Raw genomic sequence first — 22977 nt, forward strand, 5'->3', positions numbered from 1 at the left:
ATCATTTCAAGGAGAATTGTTATTTTGCACCCCCTTTCTTTATTCTAATGGACCACTGAGAATAAAAATACACACACACCACTCAGCTTTCTTCTGGTGGTTGATGACTGCTAGAACTACACATGGGATGTTGAGTCCCATGGATTAGGCATCCCTCAAGCAACTTTCCCTTTGAATGACTTGATGGAGAGGTTTTGCGATCAGAGCTTGACTGATTGCTCCACAGAGGTTTAGTCAGAAAAGAATGACTTACGGCCCAAACACCTGTTAAAAATTGAAAGCTACCATTGACTATGGTTTTATTTTATTTTTTTCTTTGAAGGGGCATCACTCTGTCACTTGACAACCCTATGGTGATATCCCTATCTACTTTGCATTGGAGATTAGAGTACCAAAAATAGGTCTGTTTTAGACCAGATGTATTTATAAGGACTATGATGCTGCATGACTTCAGTCTTTCTCTCCGTGGATTGCTATTATTTATAAGAAGGGCCATAACTCAGTGGTAGAGCACCTGCTGTTTATACAGGTTCAGTCCTAAGCATCTCCAAGCAGGGCTGGGAATTACTCCTGTGCAAAACCCTGGAGAGCTGCTACCAATCGGTGTAGACAGTATTGAGCTTGTCTGATCAGTTGTCCAGCTTGGTATAAGGCAGCTTATTCCCATGTTCCTAGAGATCAACGAAGGAATTTCTTCTAGGTCTTACATTCCTGGCCAAAGAGATAGTAGTGTCTGAGAGATACAATCCAGAATGGCACCAATCCATCCACATCCTTACTGATTGATACGGGGCACAATCTACTGCTGAGCAATCCTGTACAACCTATTCCAAAATTAGAAAGAGCTATGCAAGATCACCTCTTTTTTAAAAAAAAAATCCTTCAGATACTGTTTAGATTTACAGCTTCTGTTTGAATTATAGGGAATGAAAAACTGAAGGTTTTTTATCAATTGATTTTCACGTCTTGAGTGTGTGTGTTGGGCTATTCTTGTATATATGTGCTGCTTGAAGTCACTTCAAACCAGTGTTCACTCACTCCCAAGGTAGCAAAGTGTGCAAACCGCAACACTGTGCAAATCACAGCATTATTCACAGTTGGTTTTTTTAAAATATCAGTATCTTCAATCTGAAATCACGGCGCTCTCAGGAAGTCTGGATGCAAACAGGGATAAGCTTATAGGTCAATTGGCCGGTAAGTTTTGTCAATTGACTGGCTAAATATTATCAAATATTCCATGAAGCCATAAAGCTGATGATGCTTGGAGAATGGGCTGCCGCCTACTAAGCACCGCTCTCTTTAAAAACTCTCTTTTTATTGTTTGCAATATTGCTTTGCTCCCCCCCCCCGGTTTTATTTGTTACTTTTTAAAAACGTTATCCATTGGCATTATCCATTACTCAGTGCTCCAGGAAAGAAACCAAAAATGACAACCTTTCAGATTTATAGACCCCTTCCCTAAGATGTGTATGTCCCAGCTCCATTTCCAGTGTTCCTATCCTACATGCACCATCCCAACAGCAAGGGCTGAATGGGGCTTCTCAGTGTGCTCAGATGAACACACATAGAAGCGCCCACATGATCAGGAACCCTAACAACTCAGGGTTCCCAGTTGCATGAAGGCTTCTGATTGTGTTCAGCTGAAGGTCTACTGCTTGCACATGCAACACCACTGCCCTCTTCACGCCTTCCCTTGAGAGAGGCTGCTGTTCCTCAGGAACTAGTTCCGCAGCTCCACCCTGCCCTGATGAATGTGAAGAGCCTCAGGCTGTGTGCTTTATAAGTTGAGACTTTCAGTTTATTATAATAATAGGAAAGGTGATTAGAGGCAAAGGTTGTTTGAGGTTTGTAAAATTATGAACGTTACCTCGTCTATTTTCTCTCAGCGTGAGAACTCAACTCAGGGTCATCTGGCGAAACTGATTGGCAGCAGGCTCAGGACTCATCAAAGGCAAAGGAAGAAGTATTACGTCTTTGTGCATAATTAGCGCTCAGAGTACATTGCCGCAAGATGCAGCAGTGGCTGGTTGACTCAGCAAAGATTGGGCAACATCACTAGGGGAGGCCGGAAATGGCCAATGCAAGCAGTGATTCAGGATGGCTGTGGTATGGCTGTTGGTGCCACTGTCAATTGGCAAGCTTTTCTGTTTGGCAAGATGTATTTGAGCTGTAAAAACCTAAGCAAAGCTCGGCTATGGAAAAAGCCTGTTCAGCAGGAACTGTTCATGCCAGCTCTTAAATATTAATAAGACAGCCCAAGGAGAAGGGAGAGGGAGTGGCTTTTGAATTTTTAAAGCTAATGAAGGCAAGCATTCACTCTCTATATTTTGACTCTGGCATTCTCAAGAATTGTGAGGGAGAAATAGCTCCAAAATCTGAATATATGTGTAGTCTGCCTTTCCCATTGGCTGAGTTCCTGTGATGTCACGGAATATTTATGAATACTTTTATGTTTCGCTTTTGAGGGGCTGGAGTAATGATTGCTAAGTGCAATTTCAATGAGGAAAGAGTGAGGTTTATTTGGTGGCAGTGGGGGGGGGACCCCACATAGTGTCTAGCTTCTCTAAAGAAGGAAGTGAAATATCATGCAGATAAGAAATGATATTGCATAATGTGGCCCGAGTATTTCAGCAGGTGAGCTAACCGGGAAACAAGAAGGATAGAAAACAGCAAGAGACCAACTTGTAGAATCTCCCCCTAAGATCTTTTTTTCCCCATTGAGTCCGGAGCTGGGCTTAAAGGAATTCTATCCAGCCCTATGATTTTAATGACTAAGGGAGGCAATGCACATTTATTGCATTTTGTGCATTTCAAAGTGTAATTAAAAGGTGCAGTTGAAAGCATTGTTAACCCGTGCTTAAGTTCCATTGATTTAAAAAAGAATTGCCTTTGCACTGGATTGAACTGAAGTGTTATTATTCCTCTTTAATAATGGTCTCTGACAACAGAACATATGTCGCAGGCAGAAAGATATAACATATATTCGATCTTTTGGCTGAGGTAGCATTGCTTTGCTGGTATTTACAATATACCTTTAATAAATCCTGACTGCTTTGTTCAGGCCCAGATTTTAAGAAACACATTATTTCAGCTATAAAAGGCAACAAATAGCCTTTTAAAAGTTTATAGCCTCGCTAATATTTAAACATTAAAAGGTTGTATTCTTGTTCCTGGCCTTCTAGGTGGACCTGTGGTAGGGAAGGGAAGGGAAGGGGATAACTTTGTTTTCCAAGCAATGGTGTTATTTTGCCACATAGCCAGACCCCTTCAGAAATGGATAAGTTGTATAATAGGGATAACACCACCTAGCAATTAGGATTTCTATACAAGGTCCAGAGAGAGGGGGCAGAGCTGACTCCACCACTGAGCAGAGAGAGGCTACCACCTCAGGCAGATGCTGGGAGCAGTGGTGACCACCCCCTGGTTGTTCCTCCTAACCCCCTGTCAGCTATTCCTGCCCCCTTACTGGAGAACAGAGCTATGTATGCTGCATGATCTGTCCTGCCCCTCCTGTGCAAGCTAGCCCTCTGCCTCAAGATGCTATTTCGTAACTACTGAAGTAATGGTCAGCTGCCAGTCCAGTCAGCTTCTGTATGTGGAACAGAGAGGAGACAACATCTTTAGGCCTCAGGCAGCAATACAGCTTGAGCCATAGAGAGAATATTGAAACAGGGATTGTCTCTGAAAACAAAACACTTTTCCCACCTTGAAACTGTGGGCAAATCTTTTTTCATGTTCCAAGTAAAATGTAGTAAGGTGGCCTAGGATAAAATTGTTTTGTGGGCCAAATCCAGCACCTGGGACCACCAGTGGTCAAAATATCCCTAGTGCAGTTGACACACCCCAGCTGTGCTTCAGCCATAATTGAGATTAGGCAGGTTTGAACATGAGAATTGCAGTATTGAGTCAGAGAAAGCCCCTCTTCAGGTTTGACAGCAGCCAGCCAGATGGGAAAGGAAAATTCATAGAAGAGAATGGTGCATGATGGTAATATCTGTTCTCTGTTGTTATCTGCCAGCACCTGCTGGGGCAAAAATCTGCGGAAATAGAGATGACGCTTTTAGGCGCTATCAAGGCTTGTAGCTTTCTAGTAGACCCGCATTCCATGTATCTATTACTCTTTTAAAAAGCCACTTCTGCTGGGACCTGTAATGACATCCTGTGGGTGATGAGTTCCATGAGTTTCATATGCGCTGCAGAATCTTTAAGCATGCTGCTTCTCAGTCGGTTTTTTTTACTCCAGTGAATGGTTATCAGTTTTTCTAATCTGAAGGAGAACGAACAATTCCTAACCTGCCTATTTTGCTACCTGGACTAGTTTTCTTGTAAGGAACCAGAAACAGACTAAAAGTTTTTAGTCTAGTTTATCAATGATGATTTTACTTCTGGCATCCTAGGCTGCTGCCTGCTGGACATAGCTTAGTGCATGGGTAGGCAAACTAAGGCCCGGGTGCCAGATCTGGCCCAATCGCCTTCTAAATCCAGCACACGGATGGTCCTGGAATCGGCGTGTTTTAACATGAGTAGAATGTGTCCTTTTATTTAAAATGCATCACTGGGTTATTTGTGGGGCATTGGAATTCATTCATTTCCCCCCCCAAAATACAGTCCGGCCCTCCACAAGGTCTGAGGGACAGTACACCGGCCCCCTGTTGAAAAAGTTTGCTGACCCCTGTCTTAGTGCATGCAGAAGGTCCCAGGTTTCATTCTTGGCATTTCCAATTAAAAATGATGTCAAGTAGAAGAAGAAGAAGAGGAGTTTGGATTTGATATCCCGCTTTATCACTACCTGAAGGAGTCTCAAAGCGGCTAACATTCTCCTTTCCCTTCCTCCCCCACAACAAACACTCTGTGAGGTGAGTGGGGCTGAGAGACTTCAAGAAGTGTGACTGGCCCAAGGTCACCCAGCAGCTGCATGTGGAGGAGTGGAGACACGAACCCAGTTCACCAGATTACGAGTCCACTGCTCTTAACCACTACACCACAAATAGCTTGGCTGGGAAGGGCTTCTGTGTGGGAACTTGGGAGAGCCACTGTCAGGCAGAGTAGAAGATCATGCTGGGCTGGATGGGCCACATGGTATGACAGGCAGCTTTCATACGACCAAGCTTCTCCCTTCCCTGTCCCTCAAAACCCCAACAGTATTTTTCATAGCAGCATTACAATGCAAGATTCTCACACTGAACTTGTGAGTAATCCTAAGCCTTTGAATCCTTCTCACTTATTCTGGAGCCTAGCCAGTTCCTTGCTGTCCTACCCGTCCTATCCCCCAGTTTCCTATTTATATATTTGGTCTGCTTTTTCCAGCATGTAATACTTTACATTTGTCTTTGCTGAATTTCATTTTCCTGCTTGCAGCCTAGAGTGCCAATTTATCAAGGTGCGCTTTATCAAGGCAGTCATACAAACTCTTTAACCGAAACCTCTTCCCCTCTGCTGGGAGAGTGGGAGGGAATGGGTTATAGGAGATACAAAAGGCTTGAGCTGTGGCAGTAGGGAGAGAGTTTGACCTAACTGGTGCTATTTTTGTAGAAAAAAAGGTGATGGAACTCACCATGAATGTCTCCCTCGTTCTCTTAGAATGGTAATGGCGCCCACCAGAGAGGTGCCGGAACTGAGTTTGGGTGATTTCTGGCTGAGAAAAAGCCCTGGGCCTAACACAGAAAGGCCAGAGCGACATTCTCATGCAGCTCACAGGGACTTTGGGCAAGTTACCACCTGCCAGCCTTGACTACCTCACAGGGTTGCTGTGAGGATAAAGGCAGAATGATACATACCTGGGTGTGTGAATTTGGGGCTGGGCCATTAGGCAGGGTGAGGCTACAGAAACTCCCATGCTTCAGTCCTGCAGGCACCCCCCCCCATCTGCCAGCAGCAGCACCGATTTAGGGAAATATTGCAGCCATTTTCAGGAAGATTTCACCTGAGCTCTTGCACAGCGCAGAAGATCTCACCATTTTGCTGTAGTTTTTAGCACCTCTGTGGGCGGTGAATTTGGCTGTTGTCAAACTGGCATCTGTTCAGGGCTGCCCCAAGTCACCCTGCAACTTACTGTAACAACTTCATGGTGAGTTCCGGCACCTATTTTTCCTGGGGGGGAAAGCACTGTGTGGGAAGAATCCAGCAGAAACTCCTCTTTGTCTCTCCCATCAAAGCTTACTGTGGGCTTGTCTTACTCTTACCCTTTTGCCCTTACCTGCCAACACTTTCCATGACCACCACCTCTTCCTCCCACCCACCCTCTTTCTTTTAAAGCCTGTCCTCTAAACTTCTCTCTTCTTTGGTGCCTTTGACTAAACCCCTTAGGTTTTATTTTGTTGAGGATGAAAGCAAAGTATATAAAAGTCAGTGTCCTTGTTGCTGTTCAGACAGTTGCTCTCGTCTCTTTCTTTCCTCCCATCCCTCCCATTTGCCTATTGTCTCCCTCACTGTGGAAATGTGGATTGTAAGCTCCTCAGGTCAAGGACTGCACAGCGCTGCCAACTTGAAGCCCTTGAGCTCCAGCATGTCTGCCAGTCCCCTCTCTACAATCCACAATGCACAAGAGACTGTTTGCTCTTCTTGCTTGGTTCCTGTTTGCAATGACTTGGCTTCTTCTACATTAAAGAAGTCCCCACCCCAGACATGCCCACATTTCATTGAATGCCAGAATTAGGCACACATACTTTCTTCTGTTCTGAACAGAGTAGAGGTACAAATACTTTCTCTGTGTGAAGTGAGCACAGTGATGACTTATGTCTGTGTCTTTTTTCTCATTCATGGAGAGGGGTGGGAATTTCCACCCCTTTTCATGATCTTGCCCTTTTTCCTGCTCTTTTTTTGATAGGGCAGCCATTTTGTGTTATGCCACACCTGGATGGCAGCCATTTTGAATCTTGCTATGCCCACATGGCAGCCATTTTGTCACCGACTCCCATGGTATTTTGTACAGCAGTTCCTGGCACCTGGCACTATTTTTGTATAGTGATAAAGAAATAAGAGTCTTGGTAGGCCAGTGTCAAAGATATATATTTTTTCTATAGGTAAAGGGTATCCTGCTCCAGACTTTCGACAGGGCTTACAGAATCATACTTGCAAACTAAGCAGCTATCTAGGGCAGCAACATTCAATCTGGTTTCTGGTTAAAAGAAGCATGCAAGTTCATGGTGACCCTTTGCTTTTGCCCTCACCAAGCATCCTGCGCATGCTGAGAGTGTCCCAGAATCCTTTGCTGTATTGCCTGGGTTTCTGGAATTCACTTTTGGTTTGTGTGAGACTGACCTTTCCCCATTGCTCCTTCGTTCTGTCCAGGTTAGCAGGACACCCCAAGCCAGCCACAGGACTGAGCTACTTATCTCTTGGAGGACCAATTTTAGTTATAATTTTTAAGAAAGAGATGGTTGCATGGTCAGTCCTTTTATCTGGTCAGCTAGGGTCACGTCCATCTACCTGGTCACACACAGGGGGAGGAAGCTCCAGAGCAGGTAGGACAGGAAGTGGTCCCTGTCTGGAGCCACATTCCCCTGTGTGTCCATTCTAGGCAACAGGAAAATGTTGTACTTGACTGCTCTAGTAATAATTCATCCCACATTTTTCACTTCCAAATCTGTACGGGAGACAGGCAGCAGTGATGGGCAGGCTTCAACGTCCCTTCACCAAATGTGAAATGAACACCTGTTAAAGGCTTTCTTTTTTAATTAACTTGACACTAATTACAGAACAAGCTCAGGATCCTTGGAACTTCATTTGCATAGAAAATAGCTCACTGAAAAAAGAGAATGGATTTGATCTCCATTTTAAAGGATTAATCTCACGGTGTTTGCTATTCAGGGCAGTGTTCTCAGCTCTCAACACCCATCACATTCAGGGGGTTAGCAGAAGAAAGTTTGTTGCTGAGCGCCTACCCTGATAAGATGATTGGTTGCCAAAGAAGCCGATTAGAATCAAAAGATAATCGGAGGTCATGTGCCAGCTACAGATTTTTGAGTCCACAGCTCCCTTGACCAACTACATTTTTTTCTGTGGCACCCTTGTGGGGCTCAGGAGCCTAGATACATCACCCCTTGCCCGCAGAGCTGGCAGCCTTTCACCCGTTCTCAAACGACGTCCCATGTGAAGGGTTCATTCAGCCTCCTCTCCTCTCCCCTCTCCTTGGGAGCCCTTGGGGCAGCTGCTGTTGCCACCGCTGGTCTCTAAGCTGCTTTCCCTCAAAGAGAGGTGCCTCCTAACACTGCCCCACATTGGCCTGGGACTTGTCTGTCCATTTCCAAGAGGGCATCAGAGGAGGGATGGAAGGAAAGAACGACATAGGCCAGTACTGCCCACAGCACCCCGGATAATCTTTCAAGGCACCCCAGGGTGCCACAGCACACTGGTTGAAAGCCACTGACTTAGGCCATGAAAATCTACATTTTGGATTTGGGCGATTTACCATTTTGCAATGCCTTGGCTGTAGAAAGCACTTCTCGGTGTTCAGATCTGGGGCCCCAAATGTTAAATTCTAACCAAGTCCAAGCTCCAAGGATGACAGTCTGGTATCGTCATCACCTTTGGTGTGACAGTCGTCTGTGTGGCAGCTTGGAGAACTCTGGCAGCTGGGCTTTGGAAGGTGCCAATTGAGAATGCTGAACTGCAAGCAGCCGCTTGTAGCATGGGGCTAATAGCTTGGCACATTGCAGGAGCACGCGAGCTGGTCACTGGCAGCTTGAGGTTATGAAACAGAACACTCCAAGCAGTTGCCTCCTGTGACTTTTGGAAGCTTTGTCAAGTCATTCATCTTTCATTCTGACTTTTAACTGACTGAATAAAGCAGGTTGGGTGTAATTTTCCCCACCTTAATCTGCTCCCAAGAGTACTTCTTTTTTGGCTCTGATAGAAATCTTAACTTAGAAATTGGATTTATTTATATAGTACCATTTCAAATTATTGCTATTTGGCCTCATAATCTGGGATGATGTGAACTACATGTAAATGAGAAAACCCTTTCTTAGTGGACTTTTCAAATCAAGCAGAGTCCGTCTGAGTTATGATTGGTTATATCTTGGGATGGGGGAGGAATTTCATTCAGTTCACATTTATAGGCGACCCTACCTAATTTGCACTTTCAATAAAAAATATGCAATTCAGTTCTCGTGTCAAGGAACTTGTACAAAAGTGCATATACTTGGGTAAAGTGTGGATAAAAAATGGATATATTACTGAAAATAGCATACAAAATTGCATTAAAAACAGGGAAATTGCTTTGCAAAAATGTGTATATTTTGCAGAAATACATGCATGTGTGAGGAAATCAGCACTGAAATGCTGCTGAATCTTCATGAGGACTTGCTTGTTAAAATAATTCACAAACTGATGTGGAAATGTGGAGAAATGGAAAGCATGGAAAATTAAGAAACCAAAATTGGGAGAGTTGCTGATACCTATTGATGTCCCAAACTTTGGTCTGAATCTCAGCAAGGTAGCTGCTAGAATTCTATAGATAGTTAGGTAAGAAAATGGCTTCCCAATTAGATTCTTTAAGCATCATGACAGAGTTGAATTTTTACCCTACGTATCTCACTAGGTGTTTTCTCTGTGACTTCCCAGTTGCTTCTGTTGTTAGTTAAAGCTCCTTAAAAGCAAGATTGTGTTGTTCCTGAAAATCCTTAACCCACCCCCCTTCGGTTTCCTTTAGAACTGAAATTACTTTCTCAGAAAGAAAGAAAAAATCTTACTTTCATATTTCCTTGCAAAATGCACATTTGTCCTCATTTGACTATAATATCTCAAATCTTCCCAGTTATTGGTGCTGATAACTACATTTTCTGGCAGTTTAACATACACAGGTTGTAGGAAATTCAGCATTTCTTGGGGCAAGCTTGAACTGCCTTTAATGTTGAACCTTGATTCTTTTACTTTGTAGTGCACGGTATTGTAGCCGTGGTCCTAACACGAGTGTTGGAAGAGCCTAGCAAAGCAGCTGTGCCAAACAGAGAGGAGAGGAAACAGGCTTACAAAGTCCTGTCTTGGGGCTGTTTCACACATGAACACATATCAACTAGATGGAAACGATATAACCTGCTAACTTTTATGTATGTGTAAATACAGAGGACAGAGGTGCCTGGCGTGCTCTGGTCCATGGGGTCACGAAGAGTCGGACACGACTAAACGACTAAACAACAACAACAACAAATACAGTATTGCAGGAATAATGACACAGATAACTTTTCACATCACTTCAACACACAGTGTTTTTTCAAATGGGATCAGTTCACCCATTCAGCTGCCAGTCATTATATGAACAGTACTCATTTGATGTATATACGTGTGTGTGTTTGTTGTGTATGAGCCAGCCCTTAGAAATCCACTTGATTTTAAGTCTTCAGAATCTTGCTGGCCATCAGTGGTGGCCGTGGGTTGGATGATCTCTCAATAGCCCATCTCTGGTTCTTGGATAACTTCCATGTTTTCATCAAAACCAAGACATCTTTGAACTTATGAAAAGCAGGGTGAACCCTCCCCATCTCACATTTCTGGATTAAAACTGTGACCTGCGTGGTGGGCATGCTTTGCTTTCATCCACACGCTGGGCCATGTATAATTGAATCCGTTTATAAAACTGCTCTTTAAAATGTTAAACCTCTTTCCCTTGAAGGTCTTTGACATCAATCAGGTTTGCAAAGAGCCTCAAAGCAGAGGATCAGCAGAGGCTGCTGTAAGAAACCCTTAAGCAAATGTCTGTCACTCTGACCTCTGACATTTTGTGAAGGCAGAAAACGATAGTCCCATAGAAGGTCGCCTTGTTAGATTAAGTGTAGCTTGCTCAGAATGGCACCATGACCCAGGCCTGGGTTCCCCAATTAGCAAATAGGTTACAGGCACTGCCTCCTGCTCAGGTCTTCTCTCAGGAGGGATCCAATTCCCTTCTCTGCTGTGAGGAAGAGCCTGCAAAAATGTCAAGCCAGAGACCTAACTCAGCATCACTCATGCCTGGAAATAATAGATTGGTGGCATTGACTTCTGAGCATCCTCCTATTCCTCAGATGTGAGGTAGTCCAGGTCTCTGTCTAAAGATCTGAGCAGCTATTAAACATCTCCTTGTATATTTATTATACTTGCAGCCTACCTTCTTCTCTAGTTCAGGGCAGGATGCTATAATGTCATCAAGGACTTGTCCTTACTATCCCCAAAGGACTCGTAATCTAATTTCCCAAAGATCATAAATCCTTTTAGGAAACAAAGGAGGGCAAGCAAGCAAGCAAGCAAGCAAGCAACAAAACGAAACCACTTAATTAAACATGCCTTTCATGCCTCTTCTTCCAAAGTGCACCTATGTTCCCAATATACTTTTAAGTTTTATTATTCTTCCCCAGTTCTGCTCCAGAATGGGCATATATAGAAAGCTCCCACTTTGTATACTGTATAGTCTGTCCTTAAATCCTTCTGATGTGAGAAGGAGGGACACAGCATTAGCAGCAGAAGCTGGAGATGGTGGTGCTGTCAGTTCACCTTGCGTTTTCTGCCGATACCATAACGCCATTATACATATCTATTGTGCAACTGCATTTGGAAAACAGTCACACATGCCAGCTTCCAAATAAGAGGGGGGGGGCTGGTGGCATGCGGCACATGATATCGCATGTGTGATGTCACAATGTGGTACATGTGAAATCAGGATGTCAGAGGCAGAGCTGAGCTCAGCGGAAGCACAGCAGCAGCACAGCTTCAATGGTTGCACCTTCTCCTGCTGCTTCCAGCCTCCTCCATGAGAGGAGGAGGAGACTGAAGCCGTGCCACACTTGGCTCCATGCTTGGCCTCCTCAGGAAGGCTTTGGACTTTTTGGGGGGAGGAGTGGCACCCTCCTCGAAAGTATGGGGGGCCAAAAGGCTCAGCCCCTAGCAGATGGCACCCCTGAATACTGTGTACCATTAAGGTTGCCTCACCTCAGAAAGGATATTGTAGAGTTGGGAAAAGTTTCAAAAAATGGCAACCAAAATGATGAAGGGAGTGAATAAATTCCCCTGTGATGAAAGGTTGCAGTATTTCGGGCTTTTTAGTTTAGGGAAAAGGTGAGTAAGAGGTGACATGATAGAAGTGTTATGAAACTGTGCATGGCATGGAGAAAGTGGAGAGAATAGTTGTTTCCCCTCTCTCATAACACTGGAACTGGAGGGCATTCGATGAGGTTGGGTGCTGGAAGATTGAGGACAGACAGAAGAAAGTACTACTTTGCATAGTGCTTGGTTAAACTGTGGAATTGGCTGTGATGGCCACCAACTTTGATAGCTTTAAAAGAGGATTAGACAAACTTAATGAAGGATAAGGCTAGCAATAGCTACTAGCAATGAATGCTATACTCGGCCTCCACAGTTGGAGGCAGTGTGCTTCTGAATAACAGCTGCTGGAAAGCACAGGATGGGATAAGGCTGGAGTCCTACTTGTGGGCTTTCCATAGGCAGAACTGTTCGTACGTACTTAGGTGGAATAAATATAGTAGCCAGTAGTCACCAGCCACCAGAAGTCATTGAATAAACACCTCTGGCTCTTAGTTGTATAAACCTGCAAACGGTTATCACTTCGCTCAACAGCATCATACAGTAGCATTCTAGCTGCAGTATAGTGTTCAGGTTTCTTCCAGCAAACCTCGGTTAGGGTAATCTTTGTGTCCCCAAGGTGTTTTAGCTCTTACTTTGTGTCATAAAATTTATGGCTTTGCGGATTAAAAGTAGCACCTTGAATAGTGGCCAATGCACTGTACTAGCACTGGGCTTGTGAAAGAGAACTTTTATGAGAACAAAGCTAACATGGTCTTCTGGGTACAAGTGGTTTAGGACGTGTGACCGACCTGTTTTGCCACAGTTCAATATATCCAGTTTAATTTCCTAGAAGAGAGTTGTTTAGGGGTTTTATGCAACCCTATTCCTTGTTCAGTGCCCTTGTACGCTGGCTGGCTTTGACAGTCATAAAAGCTAGAAAGTGCTGATGTGGAGTAATAAAGTCTTTTCCCCCACCCCACAAAACAGACTTTTCTAGGAAGCGCAGTTGTCAATTTCCCCACAGTGCGGTGCTTGGGTTTGTATTTATCTTTGACCTAGCTGGGTGGGATGTCTGCCAAGCCCAATATTATCAAGGATTCAAAATGGCAGGTTTAATCTCCAGAACATGACAGACATGATGAGGTCAGAGATGTGGGGAGCAGCAGAGCCCATAAAGTTGTGGAAGGGGGGGGGGTTTACAGGGTGTGTGTGTGTGTGTAATTGAACCGGCCCTTGGGGGCACTTGTCAAGGAACTATGGGATGTTGCATCTGAATCAATTATAGATCCTTTTGGGGTTTTGTCGGAAAGGATGTTGTTGCCTACGAAGCGAGCTTTGTTTAAGTAAGAGCTCATCAAGGCCTCAGACAGTGCCTGAGGCAAAGAGAGGCGTGGGCTGCCATTAAGATTGTTTTGCCTGAAACCTAGTCCAGCACTCCAGACAAGTGGCTGTAAAATACAGACTCTTTCATGAGGGATAACAGAGCCGGTTCCACTGCCAGAAGGGCCATTTTCTGCCAGCTCTCCAGTGGTTTTCTGGAGCAGAAGGAAACAGTCCCCCCAACTGCTTCTTGAATAGCTGGGGCCACCAGTCTGTTGTCATGTTCTACCTTCTGCCTAGCCATTTGTGGTGAAGAGAGAAAGGGGGCTTTTTTACCCAAAAGACAAGAGTCATATAAATTTTAATAAATAAAAAATAATTCAGAGTGCATTTTCTTCCTCTCTGAGTAATCATAATCACCGGCCAAACATCTGGAATTGAAAGGGGGGACGTTTTATCTTATATCTTATCATCTTATCTTATCTTGTAAGTAAGTAAGTAAGTAAGTAAGTAAGTAAGTAAGTACGTATGGTGGCCTTCATTTGAAGATCACAGGGCAGTTCACAACATCAAAATACAAAACGAGAAAACACAAAATACATAGACAAACAAGAACAAACCAATCACTTGCCTCCCACAAATACAGTTAAAATGCCATACAATGCCAAAGCTCTGGTTATGGAGAAACTTTTTCTCCTGGTACCTAAAGATATATAATAAAGGAGCCAGGTGAGCCTCCTTGGGGAGAGCATTCAACAAACAGGGAGCCACCATAGAAAAGGCCCATTCTTGTATTGCCATCCTCTGGACATCTTGTGGGGGGGAGGCACACAAAGAAAGGCCTCAGATGATAATTGCAGGATCTGAGTCGGTTCATATGGGGAGAGGTGGTTCTTGAAGTACAGTGGTGCCTCGCAAGACGAAATTAATTCGTTCCGCAAGTTTTTTCTTCTTGCGAGTTTTTCGTCTTGCGAAGCACGGTTTCCCATAGGAATGCATTGAAAATCAATTAATGTGTTCCTATGGAGACCGCCTTCAGACCAGGTCCGGGGACAGTGGGGAAGACGCGCTGCGCTTCCCCTCTGTCCCCGGAGATTGTGGGGCTGGCAACGGGGAGAAGCGATCTTCTCCCCGCCGCCAGCCTTCAGAACAGGTCCGGGGACAGAGGGGAAGCGCAGCGCGCCTCCCTGCTGTCCCCAGAGCTTGCGGGGCAGGCAGCGGGGAGAAGCGCTCTTCTCCCCGCCGCCCGCCTGCACAGGACCAGGTCCAGAAACAGAGGGGAAGGCGCGCAGCGCTTCTCCTCTGTTCCCGGGGCTTGCGGTGGGAGGAGGGTTTTTCCTCCCCACCGCCAACATTCAGAATGCTGTTCTGAATGTTGGCGGTGGGAAGAAAAAACCCTCCTCCCACCGCAAGCCCCGGGAACAGAGGAGAAGCGCTGCGCGCCTTCTCCTCCGTTCCCGGACCTCCCACCGCAAGCCTTCAGGACAGGTCCGGGAACAGAGGAGAAGGCGCGCTGCGCTTCCCCGCTGTCCCCGGAGATTTCCCTATGGGCTTTCGTCTTGCGAAGCAAGCCCATAGGGAAATTCGTCTTGCGAAGCCGCTAAAAATCGGAAAACCCTTTCGTCTTGCGGGTTTTTCGTTTAGCGAGGCATTCGTCTTGCGGGGCACCACTGTACTGTAGTCTTGAGCCATTTAAGGCTTTATAAGTCAAAACCAATGCTTTGAATTAGGCCTGGAAACTAATCGGCAGCCAGTGCATTCAAGCCAGGATTGGTGTAACATGCTCAAACCATAGTGCCCTGGTGAGCAACCTGGTCACCAAATTCTGCACCAGCTGCAGTTTCTGAACCGTCTTCAGAGGCAACCCTACATGTAATGCATTGCAATTATCTAACCTAGAGGTTACCAGAGCACAGATGACAGACGTTAGGCTATCCCTGTCCAGATAGGGGCACAGCTGGGACACCAGCCAAAGCTGATGGAAGGCACTCTGTGCCACCGAGGCCACCAGAGCCTCAAGTGACAGCAAAGAATCCAGAAGTGCCCTCAAACTACATACCCACTCCTTCAGAGGGAGTTTTTGGCCTGGATGTGTGCTTTCAGGGCATGTTTGCACTTCCTCTTCCCTGAATGGAGAGGGAATAGAAAAGAAAGAATGAGTGAGGTTGTCCCTGAACAGAAGTGGTTGAGCCTCCATCCTCCACCCTATCCAGTCTGTAGGGATGTCTGGATAGCAAGGAGCCTTGCATTCACCTACTTGGGATGTCTGGGAAAACAAGGGGCCGCTTTCCACAACAGCAAATCAGCAGAAGGCTTTGTTTGACTGCTGATTGCTATAGAGGGCCCTTTAGAGGTGTGCTAAATCACCTCTCCTACCATCAGCACAATTTAGCATTGCTTGAGTGGGTATTTAAAAAGAAATACGGAGCTAATATTCAGGCAGCAGTTGAAGAAATTCTAGCGGTCAGGCTCTGAACAGCTAAGACATGCATGGGGTTGTAAATTAAACAAATCGCTGTAGTCGTGGATGTTTCCCCAAAGTGCTAATTGCCTAGAATGAAGACTAAACCTATGTTAGGAAAACCAGGGGTGGGCTTTTTTTCAAGATCTCAGCCTGGAGTTGTGGTAACACTTTCGCTTCAGAGAGGGAAGCATCCTCAGTGCCACCACAGCATCCAGTGCTGATGCTCGTAATTGCCATCTTCAATCCCCTTATTGTCTTTGAGCAAAGACCGTGACAAAATATGTCCTTAAGCCCACATCCCCCTCACAGAGCTTCACTTCTCAGAGTTCCCTGGGAAGAGGGATGGATAATTAAGCCACTCAAGTAACTGTAGCTCTATGAGGGGAATAGGAGACAAATGTGGATTGGGCAAATGTCGACAAGTGGTCTCATAATACAAAAACAGGCTCCACCTCCACCAAACTTGTAAAGTGCTATGATACCACTTTAAACAGTAATGGCTTCCCCTCAAAGAATCCTGGGAAATATCATTTGTTAAGGGTGCTGAGAGTTGTTTAAAGACCCCTATTCCCCTCATAGGGGGACAAATTCCACATTTGTCCATCCACGGGGTGGGAGGGACAGGGGTGTTGGGTATGTTCTGGCTTGTTGTCCGTTTGTGGAATGCAGCATTTAGGTTCAACAGGCCTGACCAGCAGGGACCCAACAGAGACTAAAACCCAGTATGTGACCTCAGAATCTTCTGCAATATATAGAAAAACATTGTGACTGATTTATAAGAGCTGTAGGATAAGTCAAGTTGGAAAGGGTTCTCTAGGAATCTATGGGGTTTCCTGGATCAAGCATACATCAGAATATAATGTTACATATTTTTTTGCTAAAGCAGCAGCTTTTTGGATGAGAGGCAGGGAACCATAAAATATGACTTCTTGAGAATCTCAGCTTTTCTCTATCTGCCATTATTTATTTAAGCAGCTTTCAAGCACATATGTGTGTGTGTGTGTGCTTGAAGGTATGTGTGCAATTCCAGACCCATACTCTCATTAAAGCTGAACAAGATTTCAGTGGCTAAGGGATAAAGTTTCAGTGCCTACCCCCCACAACTCTTTGTCCATGTTAGGCTCGTCCTACTCAAGTGTAGGACCCTGGTAGAGACACACGCCTGACTGGCATGTTCTCTCCCTCCTGGTCGGTCGGGAGCTTCTAAAGCTTTCTCCAGCCAAAGCATCCCAGCGACTGATACCAAGTGGCATTAGCACACTTAGGATCCTGCGGAGTGTTAGCAGTTTGTGTAACAGAACTCAGTAGCACAGCATTTTGGCTAAACTATGTTTATTTACATATAATACACTCGGAGCATTCTGACTTAGCTCCTTCCTCTTTCTCATCGGACAGCAAAGAAAGAACAAAGGACAATAGTCATACATCATGGAAACACAGTAATACCAAACACCCTGTCTCTGTCACTTCCCACTATTTGGAATGAAAACATACACTGTCTTGTGATAGACAACAATCCCATGACTGCAAGCACGGAGCAAGAATCCTAACAGTCCCACCCAGTCACTAGGTGAAGCAGAATAAATTATGTTTACTGTGAAGGACCGTAGAATCATGTTTTCAAACCAAGAAAGAAAAATATGCAGATGTGCCTGATTTGCATACTAAGTGCAGATTGGCAAAATCCAAGATATTTGGTGCGGGATTTTGGTCTTTGAAGGTGTTCCTTTTTAATCTCACAGAACACACATGGCCCTGACAGACAAGAAACAGATTGAGAGAAAAATCTGCAAGGGAAACTTGTGCAACTTGTGCGTGAAGGGCAGGCATGCGTTGCTAAACACATAGTGGACACGCGCCGAAGAGCCATGGCCAATTGGGGCTCTGCAGTGCATCTCTCTCCCCCCCTACCCAAGTGTTCAGGCACAAGTCTACCCTTCACGCTTTATGCATTTACTGCAGGAAACAACGCTTCAGCTGCAGCAGGGCTCAATTGCTACGTAAAGTGTGCAAAGAGGATCTTTCTGGCTTGGCTTGGTTGGGGTGTGGATCCAGAGAAGCCAAGAGACTTGATAAACAGCCTTTTTTGTCTCAGTGGCTGAGGGAAATCGCAAACAGCCTCCTTAAGGAGGACCCAACCCTTTGTGCTGTGAAATCTTTCCCTTCTTCCCCAGACTCTCTTCTCCGCAGCGTGGTGAGGCAGCAATTGAAAAGGATATTAAGACTTACGTATGTGTTGATATGGAGAATGCTTCTGGAGTTCAGGAGCATAAGCCGCTGTTTTGTTTGTTGGGAGCTAAACAATAGCCTGGTGGAAATGTGACGTCCAGGCTTGAGATGCTTCCCACGTTTCTGGTGTGTCCTTTTTGAGATGGAAGCAGGGTCAGGGGCAAAGACCTGAGAGTATCTACAGCAGCGCAGCCCCCCCTCCCTTGCAGCAGCTGCCACATCACATATCTCCTCCTTTGATGGATTTCTCTGCTTCCAGAGGTCTTTTAGGGTGCTATGTGACAGACTCCCTTTTACTCAAGTATGAGTGGCACCTCCATGTAGAGAGATCTGGCTGCTGTTGCTGCTGCTTTTTGTCTCTCCTTTAGAAGCCCTAACCCCAGGGCTTTTTTCCACCTGGAACCCAGTTCTGGAACCTCTTAGGTAGGCACCATTTATGGTGAATTCTGGCACTTCTTTTTCTAGGAAAATAGCACTGCCTAACTCCCCAAACTTTGAAAGATGTTTCTCATGAAATAACCAAGGTGTTCACAGATTCGCCAGAAACACAAGGGATCTGTCAAATCAATGGTGCTGAGGAAACACATGAGTAATTAGTTTACCTCAATCAAGTGCCTTCCACAAAAGAAAATAACATGCGGAAGCCGCAGCGGAAGGTGTGGATTTTAGAAATGCTTAAGAGGTGGTACATTTGGGAGAAGGTAGAAGTAAGCAGCGATGGGAAAATACAGAGATATGCCTGTACTGTGTAGCAAAACCGTCTTGAATGTAAAAACTCCACAAATGGGACTTGCGATAAAATGTTGTTGTGTGTAACACACCCATACCCACAGAGTGCTCCTGTTCAAGGCTAAAGCCAGTTTTCATATACAGTGGTACCTTGGTTGTCAAGCTAAATCCATTCTGGGAATCCGTTTGACTCCCAGAACCGTTCGAAAACCAAGGCGTGGCTTCCGATTGGCTGCAGGAGCTTTCTGTATTCAATCAGAAGCTGTGGAAGCCACATTGGACATTCAGCTTCCAAAAAACATTTGCAAACTGGAGCACCCACTTCTGGGTTTGCGGTGTTTGGGAGCCGATTTGTTTGGAAGCCAAGCTGTTCGAAAACCAAGGTACCACTGTAATTGTAGAGTTGGAAGGGAGCTATACAGGTGCCTCCCCTGCAAACCAATTGCTGAGGCAGTTCTTTGTAGAATCAGGTTTTTTGGGACCTATAGGCCAGCAACAGTGTCACTGAATATCTTTCTTCCTCTCTGTGTTTTCTTAGGTGTTTACGAAATATGGGAAGTGCTACATGTTTAACTCAGGAGAAGATGGGCATCCTCTGTTGACCACATTCAAGGGTGGGACAGGCAATGGCCTGGAGATAATGCTGGACATTCAGCAGGATGAGTACTTGCCAATATGGGGAGAAACAGGTAAGGAGAAGACTCATTGTGTTTGCCTGTCTGATTGCCAGGTTCTTCATCTACCCATTTATTCATTTATAGCACGTTACCACACTCTTCAGTTGCGGAAAGTCTCCACATGTGGCTCACCAAGATCAGAAATAGGATATTATCTACATACTGGTCTGAGTCCCCATCTTCATCAATTAGGCATGTCAATTTTGTGCCCTTTCAGCCCTAAAGAACTGCCCCTAGCCATGACAGGTTCCTTGGCCTTGTCTGACAGCTCCGGAACATCTTCATCTGTATCAGTACGAAGATCAAATTTCGTGGCTTTATTATTGGGCCTCTGCATACCCTGCTGTATTAACTTCCTGCCGGTAGCCTTTTTATCAGATCCAAAGCACATTCAGCAGACTTTCATTGCCAAATTCATCCCAAGGCTGTCAGACACTTATTTCTAAGCCGCTGTTCAACTCCTTGGGTTGCCCCCTCCCATGTCCTTTGTTGCTTTAGAGCAGGCTTTGCTGCTCAAACCAAGATTTGACAATGGGACTCACACCAGGAGCTCTGCAGCTCATGCACCAATCCCCTATTCCTTACACCGGGAAAAGCCAATGTGCTGATCTCCAGGTGCTGTCGGACTCTATTGCCCATCAGCCTCAGCCAGCATGGCCAGTGGTCAAGGGTGATGAGAGTTGTAGTCTAGAAACATCTAGAAGGCTCTGTGTTGGTTACCCCTGCCTTGGCACCTGGGTTGGAGGAGAGATCTGCAACTTGGAGGAGACTGATCCTATGGCTCCTGGGAGTCAGGTGTTCACAGAGGACCAATCCCATGCGAGTGTCTGCTTCTGGCTCTCCAAGATTGGCATCCCTTCCTCAGCCTGAGCAGCTTGCTGTTGAGGAAGGCCCTCCCCGCTTCCCGCGGCTCCAGGCACTTGCTACCTCTTTAAGGTTGAGGTGATGAACTTTTCCCAGCACTCAGTCCCAGCATGTGACTCTCCTGAGAGCATTCTCCGAACACGGCTTAGCAAAAGAATCCTGCCAGGTTAAAGGGCCAGAATTGCCACAGCTGAGGCAAATCTATATCTCAGGGCAGCCCGCCCGCCCCACTTCTGAACAGCATATCAAAGCTTTGAAACAGGCCGAGCCTGTTGGGTACTATCCAAATACACACACACACACACACTAATAATGAGGATCAGCTATATTGGTTGCCATAGCAACACTTAATTTGGCTCTTGGCGCACAAGATAAAAAGGAGTCGAGGATGTCCAAATATTAGCATAAAAATACTGAAGTGGATTTTTGGTATGAAATCCACTCAGGCAGGGGCTGGTCTCTAAAAACTAAGGCTTTCCTCACCCACCTACCCACCCCCAAAATACATTTTTATAGTTGATCATAGATAGAAAGCAGGGGTCAAGGATGCAGATTAAAACTCTCCCTGAAGCATAAGTGACAGCAGGCCTCCCCAGCCTCATGCCCTCTGGGTTTGGGCTATAACTCCTGTTATCCCTAAGCATTGGCTATGCTGACTGGGGCCGATGGGAATTGTAGTTCAGGGGAAGGGAACCTCTGACCTCCATGCCTAATCAGGGATGGCATGGCTCCCAATTTGACCCATGAGGCCATTTTCTCTCAACCACAACCACCTGCCGCACACCTGATGTCATATGTGATGTCATTTGTGGAATAGGTAAGGGTGTGGCTCCAGAGAAACAATGGGTAACTTCAGGTGAGCTCCCAATTCCTGTTTTGCAAGCAGGGCTCGCTGACCGGTGCTGATAGTGAGCCCAACTGCGATTGGCAGCACTAAGATGTTCCCTATCAGGACCTCCCTGGTGTAAACTCATTGAAATTAATGGACATATCTACCAACAGTTAGGCATGAGTAGAACCTAGTTAGATACAGCCCCTTTTTTGTTTAAAAAAGAATAAAAGTGAAATTACTGGGGCTTCGGGGTGACAAAAAAACCTCACTGTTTGCTAGCCCCTTGTGGCTTGAACGTCCCAGTTGAACTCTTACCTCTGCCATTAACCCACCTTAGGGCTGTTTTCTCAGTCGCAGCCCATGTTCCACCTCTGTCTGCAAAATGGAGAGAATAATATTTGTCCGCTTTATGGGTTGTTGATAAAGAATGCTAAGGACTGTTTTAGAAATATGTGTGTTTGTAGAAATCTCTTGACTTTAGCTCATCTGGAATGTAGCCTACTATGCAAAGGTAACAGTCCTATCTGTTGCTCCACCTGCTTTGCCTAACCCACCTCTGGAAGGTTGCCCTCAAGGAAATATGACCTTCCTGCTGTAAAGGGTTACTTGCCTCCCTGACGTAGTGAATCTCCCCCTCAACAAATATATCAAATTGGGCAGAATTATGTTTCCCAAGGCTCTCTGCTTCCTTAAAAAGACACATAAGTTTCTAGTCCTGTGGTTGCACAGATATGCTAAGAAGTGTGTAAGCAATGCCTGCTGAAATCTCAGAAGTGCAACTGATGCTGTTTCCAGTGTTTGGAGCGTCCCTTTGTTGCCTTATGAGGCCGATACTTCCTCCCATGACAGGCAAAATTAGAAAAAAAAGTAATGCAAAGACTAGTTGATTTGGCTTCAGGTATTGTATTGCAATGTATTTTGCATCTCTCTACCTCCTCTTAAAACCAGACATGGGAGATCAAGATGATATTCAACCCTCTAATCAAAGAAGTATATATATAACTGCAGGTATCAAGTATCATTGCAAAAGATCAGTGTTCAAGGGGGACTTTGCTTAACAAGTGTTGTGGCTTTCCAGGCATTCTTCAAAACAGGCATGGATGTGTCTATGTTGTTTGCCTACAGACTGTGCTCTGAACACATCTCAGGTGTTTAAGGAAGGTAATGTGTAATGAGCAAGGATATAGAGATTGTCAGAAAGGTGAGGAAAGCCAAGGGCCTTAATTTGCTTGACCAAAACTTGCAACGATAAGTGGTTCACAGATGCTAAATTTCCTTAATCCGTTACAGAAAATTTCTGTTTTCTTCATGCAGCATTTTTATTGGGATATTGTGTGTATGTTAGTGTGGATATGAGACACATAGCTTTGCCAGAAGCCTCCTCCGCTGTGTAAACTGAGTGGAGTCCTCCACCTCTCCCTGCCAGTAGAAGCTAGCCCTTTAGCTTGTAAATCTCTGTGGCAGCTCCCTCTTTTCTAAGTAGGACTTCATGTTGGGCTCCTCTATTAAACTCCTCCATAAAACAACCTCAGCCAAGGCGCCAACAGCCCTTACAAAAGGAAGGACGTGGCTCTCTTCTAAATGCTGTTAAGAGGCTGCATTACCAGGTAGCAATATTTAGTCGTGGCCGTAAAAAAGTGACAAGGTTCCTGATTTATGTTCCTGGGAACATAAAAAGTCCTACTGGATGAATAACATCCTTAAAAGTGCCAGCAGCCAGAAGGATAAATAAACCCTGGGGGAGGAGGGGGAGGAATGTGTTAGCTTGAAAGCTTGTCTCCAAGCCAACCCTGGTTGCCCTTGACCTTCACTGAGGACAAGAAGAGATGTCACCCAGAGGAGAGCATGCAAATGTTTTCTCATCTCGT

The 22977-nt window shown here is 45.3% G+C and overlaps 1 protein-coding gene across 4 annotated transcripts in view; it reads left to right on the top strand.

The window, feature by feature from the left end:
- Positions 1-22977, top strand: part of ASIC2 (acid sensing ion channel subunit 2) — a 392894-nt gene that overhangs the window by 307342 nt on the left and 62575 nt on the right. For all 4 annotated transcript variants that reach the window (XR_008327307.1, XR_008327306.1, XM_053362111.1 and 1 more), the window contains one exon: positions 19275-19425. Coding sequence is in view for 2 of the 4 variants with exons in the window: in XM_053362111.1 (XP_053218086.1) it covers positions 19275-19425 (151 nt within the window). In the remaining 2 variants the exon portion in view is untranslated. The remainder of the gene's footprint in view (positions 1-19274; positions 19426-22977) is intronic.

The sequence above is a fragment of the Podarcis raffonei genome, chromosome 13 (genome assembly GCF_027172205.1).
Source record: "Podarcis raffonei isolate rPodRaf1 chromosome 13, rPodRaf1.pri, whole genome shotgun sequence".
In the NCBI taxonomy this organism is placed as follows: domain Eukaryota; kingdom Metazoa; phylum Chordata; class Lepidosauria; order Squamata; family Lacertidae; genus Podarcis; species Podarcis raffonei.